General features: G+C 44.2%; 1 protein-coding gene, 1 long non-coding RNA gene and 1 pseudogene across 8 annotated transcripts in view; 2 read left to right on the top strand and 1 right to left on the bottom strand.

Annotated features, from left to right (window-relative positions):
• Positions 1–22,965, top strand: part of ZC3HC1 (zinc finger C3HC-type containing 1) — a 35,264-nt gene that overhangs the window by 1,328 nt on the left and 10,971 nt on the right. For 3 of the 7 annotated variants that reach the window (XM_028846294.2, XM_077997330.1, XM_001094530.5), the window contains exons 2-4: positions 962–1,073; positions 9,095–9,245; positions 10,594–10,677. In XM_028846294.2, coding sequence (XP_028702127.1) covers positions 962–1,073; positions 9,095–9,245; positions 10,594–10,677 — 347 coding nt within the window. Of the gene's footprint in view, positions 1–961; positions 1,074–7,708; positions 8,144–9,094; positions 9,246–10,593; positions 10,678–22,965 lie in introns of those variants that run through there. The other 4 variants (XM_077997331.1, XM_077997327.1, XM_077997332.1 and 1 more) reach the window with 4 other exon arrangements.
• LOC144339934 (uncharacterized) lies at positions 11,138–14,664 on the top strand. Its single transcript, XR_013415545.1, has 2 exons — positions 11,138–11,466; positions 14,420–14,664. It is a non-coding gene; the product is annotated as an uncharacterized LOC144339934 (long non-coding RNA).
• On the bottom strand, positions 15,605–16,160 carry LOC100427010 (DNA-directed RNA polymerase II subunit RPB4 pseudogene; annotated as a pseudogene).

Genomic DNA, 22,965 nt, shown 5'->3' with positions numbered 1-22,965 from the left:
CAATTCCCCGAATTCCCCGAGCACTGTTGAAATGCCTTCCACTGAAAATGAGAGAATTGCTTTGCTGAGTTTTTTCTCCCTGATTTTTTTTTTTTTCATGAAATTTCCTGAAGATCTTTACTTTGATTCGAATTTTCTAATTGGTTCTTTTTTTTTTTTTTTTTTTTTTTGGAAGGAGAGGGTATCAAAGGTTCCTGCAGGTAGAAATATCAAAATTGTTTTTTCCGCTGTTATGAGTCGAATTTCTGCCAGGCGCGGTGGCTCATGCCTGTAATCCCAGCACTTTGGGAGGCTGAGGCGGGCAGATCACGAAGTCAGGAGTTTGAGACCAGCCTGACCAATACGGTGAAACCCCGTCTGTACTAAAGATACAAAAAATTAGCCGGGCCCACGCCCAGTGGTGCGCAACTACTCGGGAGGCTGAGGCAGGAGAATTGCTTGATCCCAGGAGGCGGAGGTTGCGGTGAGCTGAGATCATATGTACCATTGCATTCCAGCCTGGGCTACAGAGTGAGACTCCGTCTCACAAAAAAAAAAAAAAAAAAAAAAAAAAAAAAAAGTCGAATTTCTGAAGAGATTCAAATTGTATAATGCATACCTGAAGTCTTTCTGTTTACTAAAGTTATGCAAAATACTTATGGAGAACAGTGAATGAGTGAGGAGAATAGTTTACTAGGATTAGTGGAGCCCTGTAGAGGTAGAAATTGACTGAAGTTTAGATATGGGTAAACTGTAAAGAGTTTTGAATGCCAGACTGAAGAATTTGGATTTTATTTAGTAAGTATTATAAAACCATTGAAAATAATAACCTGAGGAATGACATGAGTAAAATGATTTTTAGGAAGCTTAAAATCCAGCGTTGGTGTGATTTATGATACAATGTGTAGAGAAGCTAGATAGAAAACATTTAAGCAGAGGGTACTGTGAAAAGTTTACCAACAGTTTTGCCACTTTATATTAGGAAGGACACGTCTGCCACTTCCCAGTCAGTTAATGGATCACCCCAAGCGGAACAACCTTCATTGGAATCTACAAGCAAAGAAGCCTTCTTTAGCAGAGTGGAAACATTTTCTATATCCTTTTTTAGTTCATGTGAATTGCACTTTCTGCCTGCTTCTAGAATTCCTCCAACGTATTACACTACTTACTGTAATGTTTTAAACTTTAGAATCAAACCTTGGTAAGAAGTTATATAGGAAAGTCAGCATCCTAATGTGTTATCACTCAGAGGGACAGTTGAGGTTATCTAACCTTTTCTTTTTACAGAAGAAAAAACTAACAGCCTGAGAAAAGAAGAAATAACAACTAATACTTGTATATAGTATGTTTTTGCGTATATTATCACATTCAATCTTGACCTTAAACCTACGAAAATAAGCATTATTATTATACTTGTTTTACAGAAGAGGAAACAGTTTGGGGCAGGTTATATGACTTGCCCAAGATGAACCTGTTAGCAAACGGCAGATCCAGGATTATAATCTAATGTTTTTCAGATTACTATACTGCTATAGTAATCTATATATAAATTACTATACTGCTATAGTAAATTTAGAGACTATACTGCTATAATGTCTCTTTCTAGATTTTCCTTGTATATTAGCTACCTATTGCTGCATAACAAATTGCCCTAAACTTAGTGACCTTAAAACAACAAACATTTTTTATTTCATAATTTCTGTGGATCAGGAATCCAGGCATGGCTTAGCTGAGTCCTCTGACTCAGGGTCTCTCACAGGCTGCAATTAAGGTTGGTCAGGGCACTGTCATTTCAAGGCTTAACTAGGAAAATTGTCTCAAAAGAAAAATAAAAACGCCGGGTGCGGTGGCTCACGCATGTAATCCCAGCACTTTGGGAGGCCAAAGTGGGCGGATCACGAGGTCAGGAGATCGAGACCACGGTGAAACCCCGTCTCTACTAAAAATACAAAAAATTAGCCAGGTGCGGTGGCGGGCACCTGTAGTCCCAGCTACTCAGGAGGCTGAGGCAGGAGAATGGCGTGAACCCGGGAGGCAGAGCTTGCAGTGAGCCGAGATTGCGCCACTGCACTCCAGCCTGGGCGACAGAGCGAGTCTCTGTCTCAACAAAAAAGAAAAGAAAAAAGAAAACAAAATTAGCCAGGTGTGGTGGTGCTCACCTGTAATCTCAGCTACTCGGGAGTCTGAGGCAGGAGAATAGCTTGAACCTAGGAGGCAGAGTTTGCAGTGAGCCGAAATCATGCCACTGCACTCCAGCCTTGGCAGCAAAGCAAGACTCCATCTCAAAAAAAAAAAAAAAAAAAAAGGAAAGGGTCACTTCCAAACTCAGTCATTGGCACACTGTTGGCAGGATTCATTTACTTGTGTCTGTTGGACGGAGGGCTTCAGTTCTATACTGGCCATTGGCCAGAGATGCCCCTCCCCACTTGGTTCCTTGCTATGTGGGCCTCTCTAAAAGAAAGTTCACAGCTTGGCAGCTGGCTTCCATCAGAGTGAGCAGGCCAAAGAACAAGATACAAGCCAGCCTCATTTTGTAATCTAATCTCAAAAGTGACATCTCATCATTTTTGTCATATTTTATGCATTAGAAGCAAGTCACTAGGCCAGCCCATACTCAAGAGGAGCAGATAACACAAGGGCATGAATACAAGAAGGCAGGGATCATTGGAGCCACCTTAAAAGCTGCTCACATCACCTTGCTTTGAGAGAAGTCTTTAGTAGCTCCACCTGCTTTTTTTCCTGCAAGTTTGCACCCCCACCCCAGTGTGTGTGTGTGTGTGTGTGTGTGTGTGTGTGTGTGTGTGTGTGTAGACGGTCTTCCTGTGTTGCCCAGGCTGGTCTCGAACTCCTGGTCTCAAGCAATTAAGCTGCCACAACCTCCCAGAGGGTTGGGATTACAGGCCTGAACCGCCAAACCTGGCCCTGAATTTCTATCTTATAAACTATTAACAAGGTCTTGACCTAGGAATCAAAAATTAACAAAATTTCAGAATTTAAGACCATGAAGTAAGCCAAATCACACACCTTTTTTTAATCCAGAAACTAATACTGGCTAGGTGTGGTGGCTTACGCCTGTAATCCTAGCACTTTGGGAGGCCAAAGTGGGCGGATCACCTGAGGTCAGGAGTTTGAGAGCAACCTGGCCAATATGGTGAAACCCCACCTCTACTAAAAACACAAAATTAGGCCGGGCGTGGTGGCTCACGCCTGTAATCCGAGCCCTTTGGGAGGCTGAGGCAGGTGGATCATGAGGTCAAGAGTTTGAGACCAACCTGGCCAACATGGTGAAACCCCGTCTCTACTAAAAATACAAAAATTAGCTGGGCATTGCGTGTAGTCCCAGCTACTCAGGAGGCTGAGGCAGGAGAATTGCTTGAGCCTGGGAGGCGGAGGTTGCAGTGAGCCGAGATAACACTACTGCACTGCATCCTGAGCAGCAGAGAACACTCTGTCTCAAAAAAAAGTTATACTGGAATATTACCCAAATGAAAAAGTAAGCACATACCAGCTATCACATTGCATGTTTCAGGAAGAGACATTAAGTGTTATGTCATAAGTTTATTTACAAACATACCTCGTGTGCTATATGCCTGAGATCAAGAATTTGATCCATTGTTTTGTTTCCTTTTTTTCCTTCAACTTTTTTTTTTTTGAGACAGAGTTTCATTCTGTCATCTAGGCTGGAGTACAGTGGCGCCATCTCGGCTCACTGCAACCTCCTCCTCCTGAGTTTAAGCAATTCTCCTGCCTTAGCTCCCGAGTAGCTGGGATTACAGGCGTCCACTACCATGCCTAGCTAATTTTTTGTATTTTAGTAGAGACGGGGTTTCACTGTGTTGCCCAGGCTGGTCTCGAACTTTTAAGCCCAGGCAATCCGCCTGCCTTGGCCTCCCAAAGTGCCAAGATTACAGACATGAGCCACCATGCCCGGCCTTTTTTTCTTCAACTTTTATTTTCAGTTCCGGGGTACATGTGTAGGATGTACAGGTTTGTTACATAGGTAAACGTGTGCCATGGTGGTTTACTCACAGATCAATCCATCACCTAGATATTAAGCCCAGCATCTGTTAGCTATTCTACCTGATGCTTTCCCTCCCCCGACTCCCACCTCCAACAGGCCCCAGTGTATGTCCTTCTCCCCACGTGTTCATGTGTTCTCATCAGTCAGCTCCCAGTTATAAGTGAGAACATGTGTTTGGTTTTCTGTTTCTGTGTCAGTTTGCTGAGGATAATGGCTTCCAGCTCCATCCACGTCCCTGCAAAGGACAAGATCTCATTCCTTTTATGGCTGCATAGTATCAAAGAGATTGTGAGCTCAAACATCCATCTTAAGCAGTTGATGTCTTTTTTTTTTTTTTTGAGGTGGAGTCTCACTCTGTCACTCAGGCTGGAGCGTACTAGTGCGATCTTGGCTCTCTGCAACCTCTGTGGTTCAAGTGATTCTCCTGCCCCAGCCTCCCAAGTAGCTGGGATATAGGCTCCCACCACCACGCCCAGCTAGTTTTTGTATTTTTAGTTTCACTGTGTTGGCCAGGCTGGTCTCAAACTCCTGAAGTCAGGTGATCCACCCGCCTCAGCTTCCCAAAGTGCTGGGATTACAGGCATGAGCCACTGCACCTGGCCCAGTTGATGTCTTATAAAGAAAAGTGCAACAAATCAGATCCAAAGTACAAGTCATCATAATTAGTAATTGCCACTTGTTTTCCACTGAAAATGGCAAATTCTTCTCTGGGCTGTCATTTTGGCACCTATAGACCATAGACGTTGTGAAGCTGAGGATATCTATCCCAACATGGCCAACATGGTACTGACGGGTAGCTCTGTGAAAGGAGCAGAGACTGAAGGCAGAAGAAATGTGGTACCACACCAAGTCCTCCACTTTTCACTACTTTATTCCCTGTGTGCAAGGACAGAAAGACTTGGTAGTTTTTTACATGATTCTTAAAAATTTTTAAATTACAGACTTACAGAAAGGTTGCAGAGGTTACAAAGAACCTTTTTTCCCTGAGCTATTTGAAAGTAAGCCACCAAAGTGATGTCTTACTACTCCCAAATATTTCCTACAAACAAGGACTTTGTCCTATATCACCAGAATGCAACCATCAAAATCAGAAAATTGACATTGATAGGTTACTACCCTCTAATCCTCAGACCCCAGCTTTTTCATCAGTTGTACTAATAACATTCTTTATAGTTGAAAGATCCAGTTGAGAATCACACAGTACATTTAGTTGTCATGTTGCTTTATTCTCCTTTAATCTGGAACGTTTCCTCCGTTTTTTCTTGAATTTCATGATCTTGATACTTTTGAAGATTACAGAACAGTTATGGTATAGAGTGTATGTCAGTGACATTTGTTTGATGTTTCTTTGTGATTAGATTCAGGTTATGCAGGAGTGTCGTGAAGCAGTGCTGCATTCTCATTGCATCCTGTCAGGTGACACATGATTTCTATTTATCGCTTTAAGGTGATGATCACTTTGATCACTTGATTAAGGGAGTATCTGGCATTTCTGTTGTAAAATAACTCTTTCCTCCTTTGTAAATAAAAAGTACTTTGTGGGGAGTTTCTTTGAAACTATGTAAATATCCCATTCCTTGTCAAACTTTATGTAATTGATTTATTTGTAGCAATGTAGACTCATGATTTTCTTTGTTATTCAATGGGTTATAATTCATTACTATCATTATATATTTTGATACTCCAGTTGTTCCTTATTTAGTCAGTGACATCGCCCTCAGGTTGGCTTCTGTGGCCTTTTGACATGTCCCATAACCCATGACCTCTTTATTGCTTTCAGGAACAAGTTGTTCTTGGCTTATCTTGTATTTTTCTCGCCCCATCCCTGGAATCAGCCAATTCTACAAGGATCCTTGGCTGTTTTTCAGTGGAGAATGTTATTTAAAAGCTAAGATCTGAACTGGGTGTGGTGGCACACCTGTAATCCCAGCACTTTGGGAGGCCCAGGCGGGAGAGTTGCTTGAGCCCAGGAGAGACCAGCTTGGGCAACATAGCAAGATCCTGTCTCTATATAAATGAATGAATGAATGAATGCCAAGATCTGGGTGCAGGGAGAACTGATAGCTACTGGGATGCCACTGTTCTCAGGCCCTGTCAGAGGAAAAAGCTAGAGAATATATATGTTTATGTACACACACACACACACACACACAGAGACACACATTGACATGTATACACACATCTAAATTTACATCCATTTTTCTCTATATTTTAAAAAACAATGAGTTCCTGCTGACATCTCCAGTTGCAATTGTATATCACAGGATTCATTCTAGTTTTCTCCCTTTCCCTATTTTTCCCTCCCATATTCAGCACTGTGAAACATAATTTCTGTTATCCTCAATATATTTACTACTTTGATCAATCCCCTATATGCGCTTCACTTAATCTCCCATTTCTGCCATGCTGCCATCCTTTCTTGCATGAATCTCTCGTCACCCCATTTAGGCCCTAGCACTCCACACTTGGCTGCCCACAAGTGAATGCCTGGTACATACCATTTTGGTTCTGACACCCTGGGCTGAGCCGCCTCTTCGCAGCCTCCTGGGTCAGACATCTTCCTTGTTCACCATCTAATGGCTTTAAGACTAAATTGCTCAGGAAAGGGAAGGTATTTTAACCATCCTTCTACCATTGTTTCTTGCATTAAATCTTGATTTTGATACAATATTTAGATCAATTTCCTTTTTGTTCATTGGCTATAAATTGATCACCATTTTGGATATAATGATTATTTAACCATTACTTTTATTCTAGATAATCATGGCTCCTTTAATATTTGTATCTAAATTTTGTTTTCCAGTCTTCATTCTTCCTTTGCTGATGTGGGAATGTTTTTCAAATTCCTATATCCCTTTATAAAAATGTAGAACTTTGCTGCATCTTCTTTCATATTTTATCCTTTTCTTACTGTGCTTTGTAAAATAAGAGCTCTTCAGGTAAAATTTTTTTTTTTGAGACAGAATCTTGCTATGTTGCCCAGGCTGGAGTGCAGTGGTGCCATCTCAGCTCACTGCAACCTCCGCCTCCCAAGTTCAAGTGAGTCTCCTGCCTCAGCCTCCCCAATAGCTGGGATTACAGGTACATACTACCACACCCAGCTGATTTTTGTATTTTTAGTAGAGGTGTTGGCCAGGTTGGTCTCAAACTCCTGACCTCAAGTGATCCGCCCATCTCAGCCTCCCAAAGTGCTGGGGCCACCACACCCGGCCCAGGTAGATTATTAAAAACTGAGGCTGGGTGAGGTGGCTCACACTTGTAATCCCAGCACTGCGGAAGGCCGAGGAGGACCAGCCTGGCCAACATGGCAAAAACCCTTCTCTATTAAAATTACAAAAATTAGCAGGGCATGGTGGCACATGCCTGTAATCCCAGCTACTCGGGAGGCTGAGGCAGGAGAATCGGTTGAAACCAGGAGGCAGAGGTTGCAGTGAGCCGAGATCGTGCCATTGCATTCCAGCCTGGGCGACAGAGCAAGACTCCATCTCAAAAAACAAAACAAACAAAAAAACTGAGCATTTAATATTAAGGAGTAATAAATGTTTTAGGATACCTTTCCAAATACATACTTAACAGATGCTTTTAGCTATGTAAAACACATTCTCACACATCCCCATTGATACTAGCAATCAAATTTTGGAGGGATAATTTTATTGCCTTTATTCTTTGGAAAGTAAAAATGGATGGGGTACAGTAGGAGAGCATAGGTGAGTGGCAGAAAATATTTCTGTGTATTTGACTTTGACCATCTCTTATTGTTTAGGCATATCCCAGTACTTTCACTAGTGTCTTTAAGTTCCTAGTATTTCAGATTCAGTGAAAATTAACGGATGCTATATTCTACCAGAGAACCAATAATAAACATTTTTTTTTTTTTTTTTTTGAGACAGGGTCTCATTGTGTTGCCCCGGCTAGAGGGCAGTGGTGTGATCGTATCTTACTGTGGCCTTGATCTCCTGGGCTCAAGCCATCCTCCTCCCTCAGCCTCTCAATTAGCTAAGACTACAGGTGTGCACCACCACATCCCGCTAATTTTTTTATTTTCCGTAGAGATGAGGTGTCGCTGTGTTGCCCAGGCTGATCTTCAACTCCTGAGCTCAAGCGATCCTTCCGTTTCAGCCTCCCAATGTGCTGAGATTATAGGTATGTGCCACTGTGCTTGGACAATAAACATTTTAAACACCTAAAATACATAGTACTTCTTCAAGAATAAGTTAATAACTTTTCCCTCCCACTTATTACTTAAATGACCTTCATCATTCTGTGAAGTATGGGCCTGTGCATTAAAAATAGTTTTTACCACTTTTCTCATTGCCTTTCTCCTTAATGTTTATTCCTATATACATTAAGAATGAGTTGGGCTGGGCGCAGTGGCTCACGCCTGTAATCCCAGTACTTTGGGAGGTCGAGGTGGGTGGATCACGAGGTCACAAGTTCAAAACCAACCTGACCAAGATGATGAAACCCCGTCTCTACTAAAAATACAAAAATTAGCTGGGCGCAGTGGCAGATGGCTGTAATTCCAGCTACTCGGGAGGCTGAGGCAGGAGAATCGCTTGAACCCAGGAAGTGGAGGTTGCAGTGAGCTGAGACTGTGCCAATTCAATCCAGCCAGGGTGACAGAGCGAGACTCCATCTCAAAAAAAAAAAAAGAATGAGTTAAGATTGTAATTTATGACTTATTCGTTTTAATATACTTGCAGTGTTCACCTGTGATTCCAGCACTTTGGGAGGCCAAGGTGGGCAGATCACCTGAGGTCAGGAGTTCAAAACCAGCCTGAGGAACCTGGTGAAACCCCATCTCTACCAAAAAATACAAAAATTAATTGGGTGTGGTGGCGTGCACTGTGGTCCCAGCTACTTGGGAGGCTGAGGTGGGAGAATTGCTTGAACCTGAGAGGGTGAGGTTGTAGTGAGCTGAGATTGTGCCACTGCACTCCAGCCTGGGTGACAGAGTGAGACCTCTTCTCAAAAAAAAAAAAGTACATATATGTATACACACACACACATACACGTGTATATATACGTATACATACACACACACACACACAGTTATATATATATTTGCGGTGTCGTTTTTCTTAACATGGATACTCTTTGAAATGGGCAGGTAAGCCCCCCGAGCTGTCTCCACTCGTCTGTGCAAAATATGGCTGGGTCACAGTTGAATGTGATATGCTCAAGTGCTCTAGCTGTCAAGCTTTTCTCTGTGCCAGTTTACAACCAGCTTTTGACTTTGACAGATGTAAGTATAAGGTACAAATTACATTTTTCTCCACACTCAAATATGTACTATTCTGGTTTTCTGGGGTGGGGAAAAGGTCATTTTAGTTTGATCAAAAAATGCATACTTCAATCTTTTTTTTTTAAATCTTTTTTTTTTGAGATGGAGTCTTGCTTGTTGCCCAGGCTGAGCGAGATACAATAGTGCAATTACAACTCACTGCAGCCTCAACCTCCTGGGCTCAAGCGATCCTTCCACCTCAGCTCCCAAGTAGCTGGGACTATAGGTGCAGTACCACTACACCTGGCTAATTTCTGTGTTTTTTGTAGAGGTAGGGTTTTACCATGTTGCCCAGGCTAGTCTTGAACTCCTGAGCTCAAGTGATCCGCCTACCTTGGCCTCCTAAAGTGCAGGGATTACAGGGGTAAGCCATAGTGCCTGGCCAGTCTTTCTTTTTTTTTTTTTTTGAGACGGAGTCCGGCTCTGTCGCCCAGCCAGGAGTGTAGTGGTGCGATCTCAGCTCACTGCAAGCTCCACCTCCTGGGTTCACACCATTCTCCTGCCTCAGCCTCCCGAGTAGCTGGGACTACAGGTGCCTGCTACCATGCCTGGATACTTTTTTGTATTTTTAGTAGAGACGGGGTTTCGCCATGTTAGCCAGGATGGTCTCTATCTCCTGACCTCGTGATCTGCCCACCACGAGCCACCGCACCCAGCCTTTTTTTTTTTAAACTAAGCTAGCTACTGCAGCATGGACTTAACTTAATGTAATCTAGGTAACAGCAGCATGTTTACTTTATTATTCCAAAATGTATACTTCTAGACAAAGAGTGACAAAGGACTTTTATGAAGGATCACACTTTGGAATGTTCTGCTTTATAAGATACATGGGGGCTGGGCGCGGTGACTCACACCTGTAATCCCAGCACTTTGGGAGGCTGAAGTGGGCGGATCACATGAGGTTGGGAGTTTGAGACCAGCCTGGCCAACGTGGTGAAACCCCATTTCTGCTAAAAGTACAAAACACTACTCAGGTGACTGAGGCAGGAGCATTGCTTGAGCCTGGGAGATGGAAGCTGCCATGAGCTGAGATTGCACCACTGCACTCAAGCCTGGGTGACAGAGCAAGACTGTCTCAAAAAAATAAAAAATAAAAATAAGATACATGGCATCTCCTTTGTTGATCTTTAGGATCTCAATTTAGAACCTGTTTTGTGGAAAATATTAAGATTATGTGGTTGATAATATTTTCACATTTTAAAAATCTCTTATTTGTATTTTTAGTTAAATCTCTGCTCTTAGAGGCCATTCATTGGATTCTGAATCTATATAGTGTTTTCTAAGGTGTTGCTGTTTATGTGGATTTCAGATAAGCAACGATGTGCTGAGCTGAAGAAAGCCTTGTGTACTGCCCATGAGAAGTTCTGTTTCTGGCCAGACAGCCCATCCCCAGGTACTTATTTTTGAGAACTCCTGTTCACCATTTTCCTTCATCATTGCATATCTAATATTGTCTATTTGTTGGTGAAAACCTAGTCTTTGAAGTTTCTTTTTCTCCTTTTCTTTTTTTTTTCTTTTTTTGAGATGGAGTTTCACTCTTGTTGCCCAGACTAGAGTGCAGTGGTGCGATCTTGGCTCACTGCAAACTCCGCCTCCTGCATTCAAGTGATTCTCCTGCCTCAGCCTCCAGAGTTGCTGGGATTACAGGTGTGCGCCACCATGCCCAGCTGATTTTGTATTTTTAGTAGAGATGGGGTTTCACCATGTTGGTCACTCTGGTCTCGAACTCTTGACCTCAGATGATCCGTCCATCTTGGCCTCCCAAAGTGCTGGGATTATAGGGGTGATCCACTGCGCCGGCCTCTTTTTATCCTTTTCTATTTGCATTTTTCCAGAAAAATTTATATTTACTTGTGTTATTACTTACCTTCATTAAGTGCATTTGACATGCTTAAGGCTTTAGACATATGTATGCATTATCCCATTTAATCCTTACCGGGGCCCTGGGAGGTAGATGATTATCAACTCGGTTCTTTTTTTTGTTTGTTTTTGTTTTTTGGTTTTTTTTTTTTGAGACAGAGCATCGCTCTTTTGCCCAGGCTGGAATGAGGTGGCACGATCTCAGCTCACTGCAACCTCCACCTCCCAGGTTCAAGCAATTCTCCTGCCTCAGCCTCCCAAGTAGCTGGGATTACAGGTGTGTGCCACCACACCCTGCTAATTTTAAAAATTTTTTGTAGAGGTGGGGTTTCACCATGTTGGCTAGGCTGGTCTCAAACTCCTGACCTCAAGTGATCTGCCCACCTCGGCCTCCCAAACTGCTGGGATTACAGGCATCAGCCACTGTGTCCGACCACAACCCAGTTCATTTAGGTGAGGAAACTAAGAATCAAAGGTCTTAAAACCAACTAGAAGAAGCTATAACTAAGTTTAATCTGATTTCAAACCCTCTGCTTTTCCCACCACACCAAGAAACGCCATATTCTACCTAGGCTTCCTGTAGAGGGAGTACTAATAGCAATCATGGTGGAAGTTCATTTGCTAAAGAAGACTCACAGGACCCCAAGTGAGAGTGATCACAAATCTGCAGTTTATTACAGTAAAACGGTACACTATCACAACAACATTGAAGTAAGGGTGTCATCACAGCCACAGGCTGCCTGTCTGGGGAGGCCAGGTCCAACCTCCTATTTCCTGTCTACATAAGGGCCATAAGAGAACATACTCACCCTTGAATCAGAAACTACTGATGTGTGCACAGAACACTTTGGAATAAGCCCAAAATGTAATCTCAACTGGGTTTTTAAAAATATTTTGTTCATCGGCCAGGCACAGTGGCTCCCAACCATAATCCTAACACTGGGAGGCCAAGACAGAAGGATCACTTGAGTTCAGGAGTTTGAGACCAGCCTGAGCAATAAATGCAGTAAGACCTCATTTCTATTAAAAATAAAAATTAAAAAATATTTTGTTAATCATGTAGGCATATTCCTGCTAAGTAAACAGCTTCAAAGCAGAGCCCTCTGGTGGGGAATCTAAGCGCAAGTATAAAAAATTATTTAGACCCATAGTTAAAAAGCAACACTATTCATCTGTATATTTCATGCCTTGACCAGGAATCAGTGCCATATAGGTATATTTTTTATTTCAGTAGGATGGCAGGCTAATTCCAGGGTCACTGATAGCTGGGAATATTCCATGATTTATCACTAAAAGGAAAAAAATAGATTGAAAATAACCAGAGATTCCCCTCTACCTTTGATCAGTGAAAGGGTGGTAGAAAAGGGATTATTAAATAAAATTGTTAAAGTGAAGATGATTGTATAATAAGGATTTCCTGCTGTTGAAATCGGTAGGATTTACTAGTTATTTAACTGTATTGTATAACGAAACTTGGTCCTATGAGGATTTGAAACCATCCTTGTCTAGTGTACTCAGTCCAAGTTTGTTTTTGTTTTTTGTTTTTTTTCTTGAGACGGAGTCTTGCTGTGTCACCCAGACTGGAGTGCTGCAATGACTCAGTCTAGGCTCACTCCACTTCCTGGGTTCAAGCAATTCTCCTGCCTCAGTCTCCCGAGTAGCTGGGACTACAGGCACTTGCCACCACACCCGGCTAATTTTTGTATTTTTAGTAGAGATGGGGTTTTACCATGTTGGCCAGGCTGGTCTCGAACTCCTGACCTGAAGTGATCCACTTGCCTTGGCCTCCAACAGTGCTGGGATTACAGGCGTGAGCCCCCGTGCCCGGCATCTAAGTTTTTAAGGTCTGCCCGGGACTCTATTGGTGGTTCCCAACTCTTGTCACTATACATTTTGCTTTCCTGATCTCATTCGTAATTCAGCTACCACCTCGGAGACCTCTAATTCCTATCCAGATCTCTCTTTTGAGCTTGACTCATATTTTCATCTACCTTCTAAACATTTCCACTTAATATTATAGGTACCTGGAACTCAATGTGTATAAAACTGAACTCTTCCTCTTATACCTAAAACTTTCTCCATCTTGGCAAATAGCACTGACCTCCCATCCAGTTGTCCTAGCCAGAAACCTGAAAGTCACTTTAGATGCTCTTCTCTATCGTCACCCACTTTGACCTATCCATTCTACCTCCTAAATGGATCTTAGATATGACCTTTCAATTATACGATCCCTTGGTTTGGTTCTTTAACATTCAAAGGACTTTTGTGTAGATAGAAGAACACAATTATTTTCACTTTATGCTTAAATTTATTAAGCAAAACTACTAATTTTGAAGGTAATTTTTTTCTAACATTTACCAATAATTATAAACTAAATTAAATTTCTTTAAACAGTTTATTTTATTTTATTTTATTTTATTTTTTGTTATTTTGAGACGGAGTCTCGCTCTGTCGCCCAGGTAGAGTGCAGTGGCACAATCTTGGCTCACTGCAACCATCGCTTCCTGGGTTCAAGCAGTTCTCCTGCCTCAGCCTTCCGAGTAGCTGGGATTACAGGTGCCCGCCACCACACCTGGCTGATTTTTCCCTCCTGAGTTCAAACGATTCTCCTGCCTCAACCTCCCAAAGTATTATTTTTAGTAGTGATGAGGTTTCACCATGTTGGCCAGGTTGTCTTGAACTCCTGACCTCAGGTGATCCACCTGCCTCTGCCTCCCAAAGTGCTGGGGTTACAGGCATGAGCCACTGCACCCGGCCTTACCTTGACTTTTAAAGCCAACTTTGTTCTTTCTCCAGCTTTTCCCTTGGATTGCACATTCGTACAGAGTCAACAAGTGCCCCAAAGAAAAACCCCTGAGTTGTGAAAAAAAACAGACATATTTCTCTCCAGAAAAATCAAAGCTAGAATGTTTAGCTATGAAAATGTCTCTCCCACCTGGGCTCAGATCAGACGGCTTCACTGTTGTGGCTCAGAAAGGGGCAGACTCCTTCCTTCCAAATCACCCCGTCACAGAACACCTGTTGCTAAGTAGCAAGCTAGAGGGTTAGACTGGATGCCCCGTAAGAGGAGACTTCGAAGTGTTGAGACCTTCAAGTATAGCCTGTGAAGGAAAATCTTAATCTGTGGGTGACAAAATAAGTGCTTCAGGACCACTTACTCCAAATCTACATTCTGCAATACAGTCCAAGAAAAAAGGCAAAGTGGTAAGGCACGATGGCTCACGCCTGTGATGTCAGCAGTCTGGAAGGCCAAGGCGGGAGGACCACAAGGTCAGGAGTTCAAGACCAGCCTGGCCAATATGGTGAAACCCCGTTTCTACTAAAAATACAAAAAAAATTAGCCAAGCGTGGTGGCGCATGCCTGTAATCCCAGCTACTCGGGAGGCTAAGGCAGGAGAACTGCTTGAACCCGGGTGGCAGAGGTTGCAGTCAGCCGAGATCCCACCACTGCACTCCAGCCTGGGCAACAGAGTGAGGCTCCGTCTCAAAAAAAAAAAAAAAAAGAAAAGAAAAGGAAAAAGGCGAAGTATCTGTCCATCTCAAAGCCCTGGGCCCCATGACACTTAGCACAGTTGTCCCCACCAGATGGAAATGCTTTCCATGGCATACCTTCTCCCTGTCTCCTGGGTGAGGCACAATGCTCCCAAGGCTCTCTCAGTCATCAACACTCTCACCCTTTCTTTAAGAATTTCAGGCCGGGCGCGGTGGCTCAAGCCTGTAATCCCAGCACGTTGGGAGGCCGAGACGGGTGGATCACGAGGTCAGGAGATCGAGACCATCCTGGCTAACACCGTGAAACCCCCGTCTCTACTAAAAAATACAAAAAACTAGCTGGGTGATGTGGCGGACGCCTGTAGTCCCAGCTACTCGGGAGGCTGAGGCAGGAGAATGGCGTGAACCCGGGAGGCAGAGCTTGCAGTGAGCTGAGATCTGGCCACTGCACTCCAGCCTGGGCGACAGAGCGAGACTCCGTCTCAAAAAAAAAAAAAAAAAAGAATTTCAAACAATGATACTGGTTTAATTCTTCTTTTGGCATCTAGGTAAGAATGTTCTTTCCCTATAATGTTTACTATGTTCTGGTCTAGTTTCAAAAAGCATGAACAGCCATGCGTGGTGGCTCATGCCTATAATCCCAACACTCTGGGAGGCGGAGGTAGGAAGGGCCCTTGAGCCCAGGAGTTTGAGACCTGCCTGGGTAACATGGTAAAACCCAGTTGCTAAAACAAAACAAAACAAAAGTATAAACACACTGAAATTAAAACAGAAAATATTAAGAATAAAAGATGATGTAGAGCCAAAAACCCATGAGGCAGTCAACAACGTGACTTAAACACACCCCGCCACCTTATCCTTCCTGGAGATACCCTGAGGAAGCCACAGGTTGCCACTGCAAGGCTGCTCCAAGATTACATGTCATTTTGGCCTAACAGTTATTTGAAACAGCAACCTAATCCAACACCAAGCCGGACCGTTCTCTCTAAAAGAATCCTAACTGTCTTCTGCAATGGGATTTCTGTGCAAGTCAGCCCCAAACTCTGGGAAAGTGGTGCTGTGCTGGGGCCGGGGTTCTCCCAAAGAGCCAAGTGTTGTTTGGAGATTAATACTGAAAGGTGCGCTTTCTAAATATCATCAAGAATCTGCTGTAGCTCCTCATCTTCAAACCACCCTTCTAGGCTTGGGATTAGGGCCTTGGACTCCTCAGCAATCTCTAGGCAAAAGTTGGCCAAGCAAGGCCAACCTAAACGTATGAAGCTTTTCCTGGAGCAGTAAGCTATGAACACTGGCAGTGGTCTCTCTGTTTTTGAAATGGGCTGTGTGTAGTTAAACATTTGCATGGAGACCTTTGAGAGTTTCTGTTCATCCTCTTTACTCTTGTTATATTGCTTTTGATGCTCCAGAAGCATATGAACTTCTGAATTTAGAAGTGTCTCAGCTGTCTCAAACTCTGGGAAGGATGAGCTGTGAGGCGTCCTCCCCTAAACCACCAGCCTGCGGATCACTGTTGCTGGCTGTCATCACTGCCTCGCACACCACCACCTAGACTGCTAGAGGTGGAAGCATGGAGCCCGCAGCCTACATTTTCATACTGTTTAAGCCATTTAGTTACTTATTCTATTTCCTGTCTTCCTTCTCCATCCCTCCTCTTTTCCTCCTCCCTCCTTTTCTTTTTTCCTCTTCTTTCCCCATCCCTGCTAAAGCTTCCTGCATTCCAGCCTGGACAATAGAGTGAGACTCCGTCTCAAAAAAAAAAAAAAAAAAAAAAGCAAATTCAGCTTAGCCCAGGCTGGAGTACAGTGGCACGATCTCAGCTCACTGCAACCTCTACCTCCCAGGTTCAGGTGATCCCCTTGCCTCAGCCCCCCAGTAGCTGGGATTACAGGCATACACTACCATCCCCAGCTTATTTTTGTATTTTTAGTACAGGCAGGTTTTGTCATGTTGGCTAGGCTGGTCTCAAACTCCTGATCTCAGGTGATCCACCTGCCTCGGCCTCCCAAAGTGCTGGGATTGGCTGGGCGCAGTGGCTCATGCCTGTAATCCTAGCACTAGGGGATGCTGAGGTAGGAGAATCGCTTGAACACTGCACTCCAGCCTAGACGACACAGTGAGACTCCATTAAAAAAAAAAAAAAGTGCTGGTACATTTGGGGAATGCTGAATAGTTTCACAGGGCTCACTGCAACCTCTGCCTCCCAGGTTCAGGTGAGAAACTACGAGATTTTTTGAAGAAGGAAGCCACTTCACTCGGCTGTTTTTTGTTTTTTGCTTTTTTTTGAGATAGGGTCTCACTCTGTTGCCCAGACTTGAGTGCAGTGGCTCGATCTCAGCTTACCACAACCTCTGCCTCCCCGGCTCAAGCCATTCTCCTGCCTCAGCACCCCCGAGTACCTGGGATTACAGGTGCACGCCTCTACCGCCTGGCTAAGTTTTGCATTTTTAGTGGAGACAGGGTTTCACCATGTTAGCCAGGCTGGTCTTGAACTCCTGACCTCAAAATATCCACCCTCCTCAACCTCCCAAAGTGCTGGCAAAGTGCTGGGATTACAAGCGTGAGCCACCGCACCTGGCTTCTAGGCTGAATTTGAAAGACCAACAACAGTGGGTAAAAGCAAAAGGCCAAAGGATGGTACATTTGGAGAATGCTGAATAGTTTCACAGGGCTGGCTCACAGTGTCCCCGTGGGGAGAATAGAGAAGACTAAAGTGTAGACAGTGGCCAAACCATGATTTTATTAAATGTACGTGATGAGAAGCTATGAGATTTTTTGAAGAAGGAAGAGATGTTATAGATAGCATGAACTAGGGTAGAGTACAAACTGTAAGGGGTAAGTCTCAAGGCAAAGAACTAAACTTAGAAGACATAAAAGGACTTAAAGTAATAACCCCAGCCAGGCATGGAGTCTCACGCCTGTAATCCCAGTGTTTTGCAGGGCTGACGTGGGAGGATCACTTGCGGCCTGGAGTTTGGGACCAGGCTGGGCACCCTGTCTCTACAAAGAAAACAATCTTTAAAATTAGCCAGGTGTGGTGGCATACCCCTGTCATCCTAAGCTACTCGTGAGATTGAGGCAGGAGGATCCCTTTAACCCAGGAATTCGAAGTTACAGTGAGCTATAATCGTGTCACTGCCCTCCAGCCTACATGACAGAGCAAGACCCTGTCTCTTAAAAAAAAAAAAAAAAAGGGAAATGAAAGAAAAACAGGATAGAATAATAATATGCAGCATTAAATTGGGAAAATAAATATAAACTCAAGATGTTAGAAATCTAGCAGTGATGGCTGCATGGATGTGCACATCAAAACTTACCAAACTATATACCTAAATATGTACAATTTATGTCAATTAGACCTCAGTAAGGCTGTTTAAAAAAATATCTTTTACAGTTATTAGAAGGGGCCCAAATGCAGTAACAGCAGCACTTCTGCCCACACTTCTTTGCATTGTTAGCAACCAGATTTTGGTCCCTCATTTTAGTCTAGTATGATTAAAAGGATCAGGCTCTTTGGAGAGTTGCTGATTCCATGTCTTGGGGCAAGGACAATAAATCAACTTGGATCAGAATATCCTGTTGTTGCTAGAAAGCAAGAATGCTTTCAAGAATGCTACAGACAGGCCAGGCGTGGTGGCTCATGCCTGTAATTCCAACACTTTGGGAGGCCGAGGCAGGCAGATCACGAGGTCAGGAGTTTGAGACCATCCTGGCTAACACAGTGAAACCCCGTCTCTACTACAAATACAAAAAACTAGCCTGGTGTGGTGGTGGGCACCTGTAGTCCAACCTACTCAGGAGGCTGAGGCAGGAGAATTGCTTGAACCCGGGAGGCAGAGGTTGCAGTGAGCTGAGATTGTGCCACTGCACTCCAGCCTGGGTGACAGAGCAAGACTCCGTCTCGGAAAAAAAAAAACGAATGCTACAGACAATGCTAAAAGACTAGAATAGCCAGCCTAAAGGAGATCCACTACCCCACTTGTGGATATCTGAAACTCAAATAAGAAAATAATCATTACAATTTAAAATGCAGCCAGGCGTGGTGGCTCATGCCTGTAGTCCCAGCACTTTCGGAGGCTGAAGTGGGCAGATTGCTTGAGTCCAGGAGTTCAAGACCAGCCTAGACAATATAGTAAAAAGAGAGACCCCAATATAATAATATGCTCTGTCATTCAGGCTGGAGGTCATTGACACAATATAAAAAAAGAGACCCCATCTCTACAAAAAATACAAAAAATTAGCTGGGGATGGTTACACATACCTGTGGTCCCAGCTACTCAGGAGGGTGAGGTGGCAAGATCGCGTAAGCCTGGGAGGTTAAGGCTGTGGTAAGCCATGATTGCACCACTGCATTGCAGCAAAGGAAAAAGATGGGGTCTCACTCTGTTGCCCAGACTGACCTTGAACTCTTGGGCTCAAGTGATACTTCTGCCTAAGTCTCCGGAGTAGCGGGGCTTACAAGTGCCACCTGGCTAATAATAATTAATTTTTAAAATTGATTTTAGTAAGCAGGAGAGCACTGACATATTTGTAAGTATTATTTCTTCTATCAGGTAGTCCATCCCTCCCTCTCTCCCTCCCTCCCTCCTTCCTCCTTCCCTTCCTTCCCTTCCTTCCCTTCCTTCCCTTCTTTCCCTTCCTTCCCTTCCTTCCCTTCTTTCTTTTCCTTCCCTTCCTTCCATTCCCTCCCTCCCTTCCCTCCCTTTCTCCCTTACCCCCTTTTCCCCTTCCCCCTTCCCCTCCCTCTCTGCCTCCCTCCCTCCCTTCTTTCCTTCCTTCCTTCTGTTTCTTCTATCAAGTACACGTTTCTCTCTCCTCTCTCTCTCTGCCAGGCTACAGTGCAGTGGCATGATCATAGCTCACTGCAGCCTTAATTCCTGGGCTTAAGCAATCCTCCTGCCTCAGCCTCCTGAATAACTGTGACTACAGGCATATGCCACCACATCCAGCTAATTTTTTTTTTGGTAGAGATGGAGTCTCACTATATTGCCCAGGCTGATCTCAAACTCCTGGCCTCAAGTGATCCTTCTACCTCAGCCTCCCAAAATGTTAGGATTACAGTCATGAACAATTATGCCTGGCCTCAAATATGTGTTTGTCTCAATCCACGTAGGATATCTCCAGTGGGGATGGTGGAGGAAGGGCATCTGAAAATCCTCTATGAGAGCAAAAAGAACACTTGCAAAATTATCAAAATCAACTTTCTTTTTTTTTAGACAGAATTTTGCTCTGTTGCCCAGGCTGGAGTGCAATGGCGTGGTCTCGGCTCACTGCAACCTCCACCTCCCAGGTTCAAGCACTTCTCCTGCCTCAGCCTCCTGAGTAGCCAGGATTACAGGCGCCTGCCACCATGCCTGGTAAATTTTTGTATTTTGAGTAGAGACAGGGTTTCACCATGTTGGCCAGCCTGGTCTTGAACTGCTGACCTCGTGATCTGCCCACCTCGGCCTCCCAAAGCGTTGGGATTACAGGCATGAACCACTGTGCCCGGCCTCAAAATCAACTTTCACAGGACGATTGGACAGAGATTTCTTTAAATGCCTAGAACAAATAAGTCCCCCAGCCTTGCCAAGGAGCTGTGTGTGGTGGGGGGAGCACACCTTCAGTAGTCAAGCAGGCAGTCTGCAACTCTGTGTTAGCCTTCACACAAGCAGGACCTCAGCATCAGCCAGAGGTGAGAGCCTAGGGCCTTTTTCAGGTCTTTCCTGGGCATGTGTATAGCTCTGTACTTGCACATGCGCTTCTAGATTCCAAGGAATATGTCAGAGCCTTTCAAGCCTGCCTATGGACATTTCATTTCCCAGCTTTTAAGGTTTTTGGTCAGCTTATTATTTGCTCCAACTCATACTGCTGCCTCAAAGCAACTGTGATGTTAAACAGTTGCCAATGATCATTTTTGAAAACCTGTCTGGGGAAAAGGGTGTTCTCACTGGGACAGTATGATGTTCCAGGCAACTGCCACACAGATCAAATAATGATGGTTCTCTGGAAGGGGGCTTTGGAGGAGCTCCACCTCTTTTCTGTGCTCTCCGGTGACTGCTAAGCTACTGGTTTTCACCATGATTGTGGGGATGTTGGTTTTCTTTTTCTCTCTTTTTTTTTTTTGAGATGGAGTTTCGCTCTCGTTGCCCAGGCTGGAGTGCAATGGCGCAGTCTCGGCTCACCAAACCTCTGCCTCTCAGGTTCAAACGATTCTGCCTCAGCCTCCCCAGTAGCTGGGATTACAGGCATGTGCCACCATGCTCGGTTAATTTTGTATTTTTAGTAGAGACAGGGTTTCTCCATGTTGGTCTTACTGGTCTCGAACTCCCAACCTCAGGTGATCCATCCGCCTTGTCCTCCGAAAATGCTGGAATTACAGGCGTGAGTCACTGCGCCCGGCCAGGATGTGCGTTTTCAAGGCTACCACAGACCTGAGCTGGGGAAGGGAAGATGGAAACGACAGTTAAAACATCACAAAATGGGCCGGGTGCAGTGGCTCACACCTGTAATCCCAGCACATTGGGAGGCTGAGGTGGGCGGATCATGAAGTCAAGAGATGGAGACCATCTTGGCCAACGTGGTGAAGCCCCATCTCTAATAAAAATACAAAAAATTAACTGGGCGTGGTGGCAGGCACCTGTAGTCCCAGCTCCTTGGGAGGCTGAGGCAGAAGAGTTGCTTGAACCCGGGAGGCAGAGGTTGCAGTGAGCCGAGATCGCGCCATTACACTCCAGCCTGAGCCACAAGAGTGAAACTCCGTCTCAAAAAAATAAATAAAATAAAAAATAAAAGCCGAGATAGCTTTATGTTTGCTCCTCGCTAAGACAAAAATTAAGAATTCTTATTTTTAAAAAAGGAAGAATTGCCGGGTGTGGTGGCTCACATCTGTAATCCCAGCACTCTGGGAGACAGAGGCAGGCAGATCACATGAAGCCAGGAGTTCGAGACTAGCCTGGCTAACACAGCAAAACGCCATCTCTACTAAAAATACACACACAAAAAATTAGCCGGGCATGGTGGCACATGCCTGTAGTCCCAGCTACTCGGGAGGGTGAGGCACAAGAATCATTTGAACCCAGGAGGTGGAGGTTGCAGTGAGCCAAGGTCATGCCCCTGCACTACAGCCTGGGCAATGGAGCAAGACTGTCTCAAAAAATAAAATAATTTTTTAGGATTCCTGCAGGGTTGGTAAATTTATTGGCTCAGACATAGCACTAAGGACCCAGTCCTTGCAAGAAGCATGTCATCTTGTTCTAAAACTAGTTCCTCTCAAGGCAGCAGTTTGAAGAGTCATGTGCAAACACCATCTAGCCTTCACATAGTCACAGAATCCCTCCAGCCCACTACCTTTCCTGTCTATTGACCACGACTGGATCAAATACCCCTTCCTAAATGGGTCACTGTTAAGGAAAACGCTGCTGTTGGGATTGGTAGAGACAAGTCAGGAATTTACCCTATGGGAAAGACAAGACACCAAACAAAACCTTGCTTCTGCTAGCAAGGCAGGAGCAGGAGATAGCTGGGTGAACAGCTAACAGTATCTGCTGTATCCCTATTGTACACTCTTATAATGGTCTCTCTTTACTGTTGTGATAACACTTATCACACTGTAATCACATTGCATGTCTGGCTTCCATATTAGATTATGAGTAACTTAAGGATGTTGAATGTGTGTCTCATCTTTGTAGCCTATGGGGCTGCCTTATAGTGCTGTTGAGCAACTAAATGTTAATTTGAGGCTGAGAAAAGACCAGTGAGTTGAGTGGCTTCCTACTTTTTAGATGATCAGGTTAGGATGACATGTTCTTTCTTCACTTTTCCTATGAAATCTCTTCCAGTATGTGTTTTAATTCTTTATTAAAGCTGATTCAGGGCTGGGTGTGGTGAATTATGCCTGTAATCTCAGTACTTTGGGAGGCCGAGGCGGGTGGATCACCTGAGGCCACGAGTTCAAGATCAGCCTGGCCAACATGGTGAAACCCCATCTCTATTAAAAATATAAAAATTAGCCACGCATGGTGGCAAGTGCCTGTAACCCATGCTACTCGGGAGACTGAGGCATGAGAATTGCTTGAACCTGGGAGGCAGGAGTTGCAGTGAGCCAAGATCGCACCATTGCACTCCAGCCTGGGCGACAGCAAAAACTCTGTCTTGGGGCGGGGGGGGGAAAGCTGATTCAGTGTAGTTTCTACTTATCATTCTAGGCCTACTAGACTGACCTTTTTAAGAAGTAGCTTAGCAAGGCCTTTCCGCACTCATCATTTGCCTTTGTACCAGTATACCAAATATGCAGTAGATGAATTGGGTAATGCCAGAGATAATTATACTATAGTATATAATCAGTTTCCAC

This window comes from Macaca mulatta, chromosome 3 (genome assembly GCF_049350105.2).
Source record: "Macaca mulatta isolate MMU2019108-1 chromosome 3, T2T-MMU8v2.0, whole genome shotgun sequence".
Classification (NCBI taxonomy): Eukaryota; Metazoa; Chordata; class Mammalia; order Primates; family Cercopithecidae; genus Macaca; species Macaca mulatta.
This window is presented reverse-complemented; position numbering and strand designations above follow the sequence as displayed.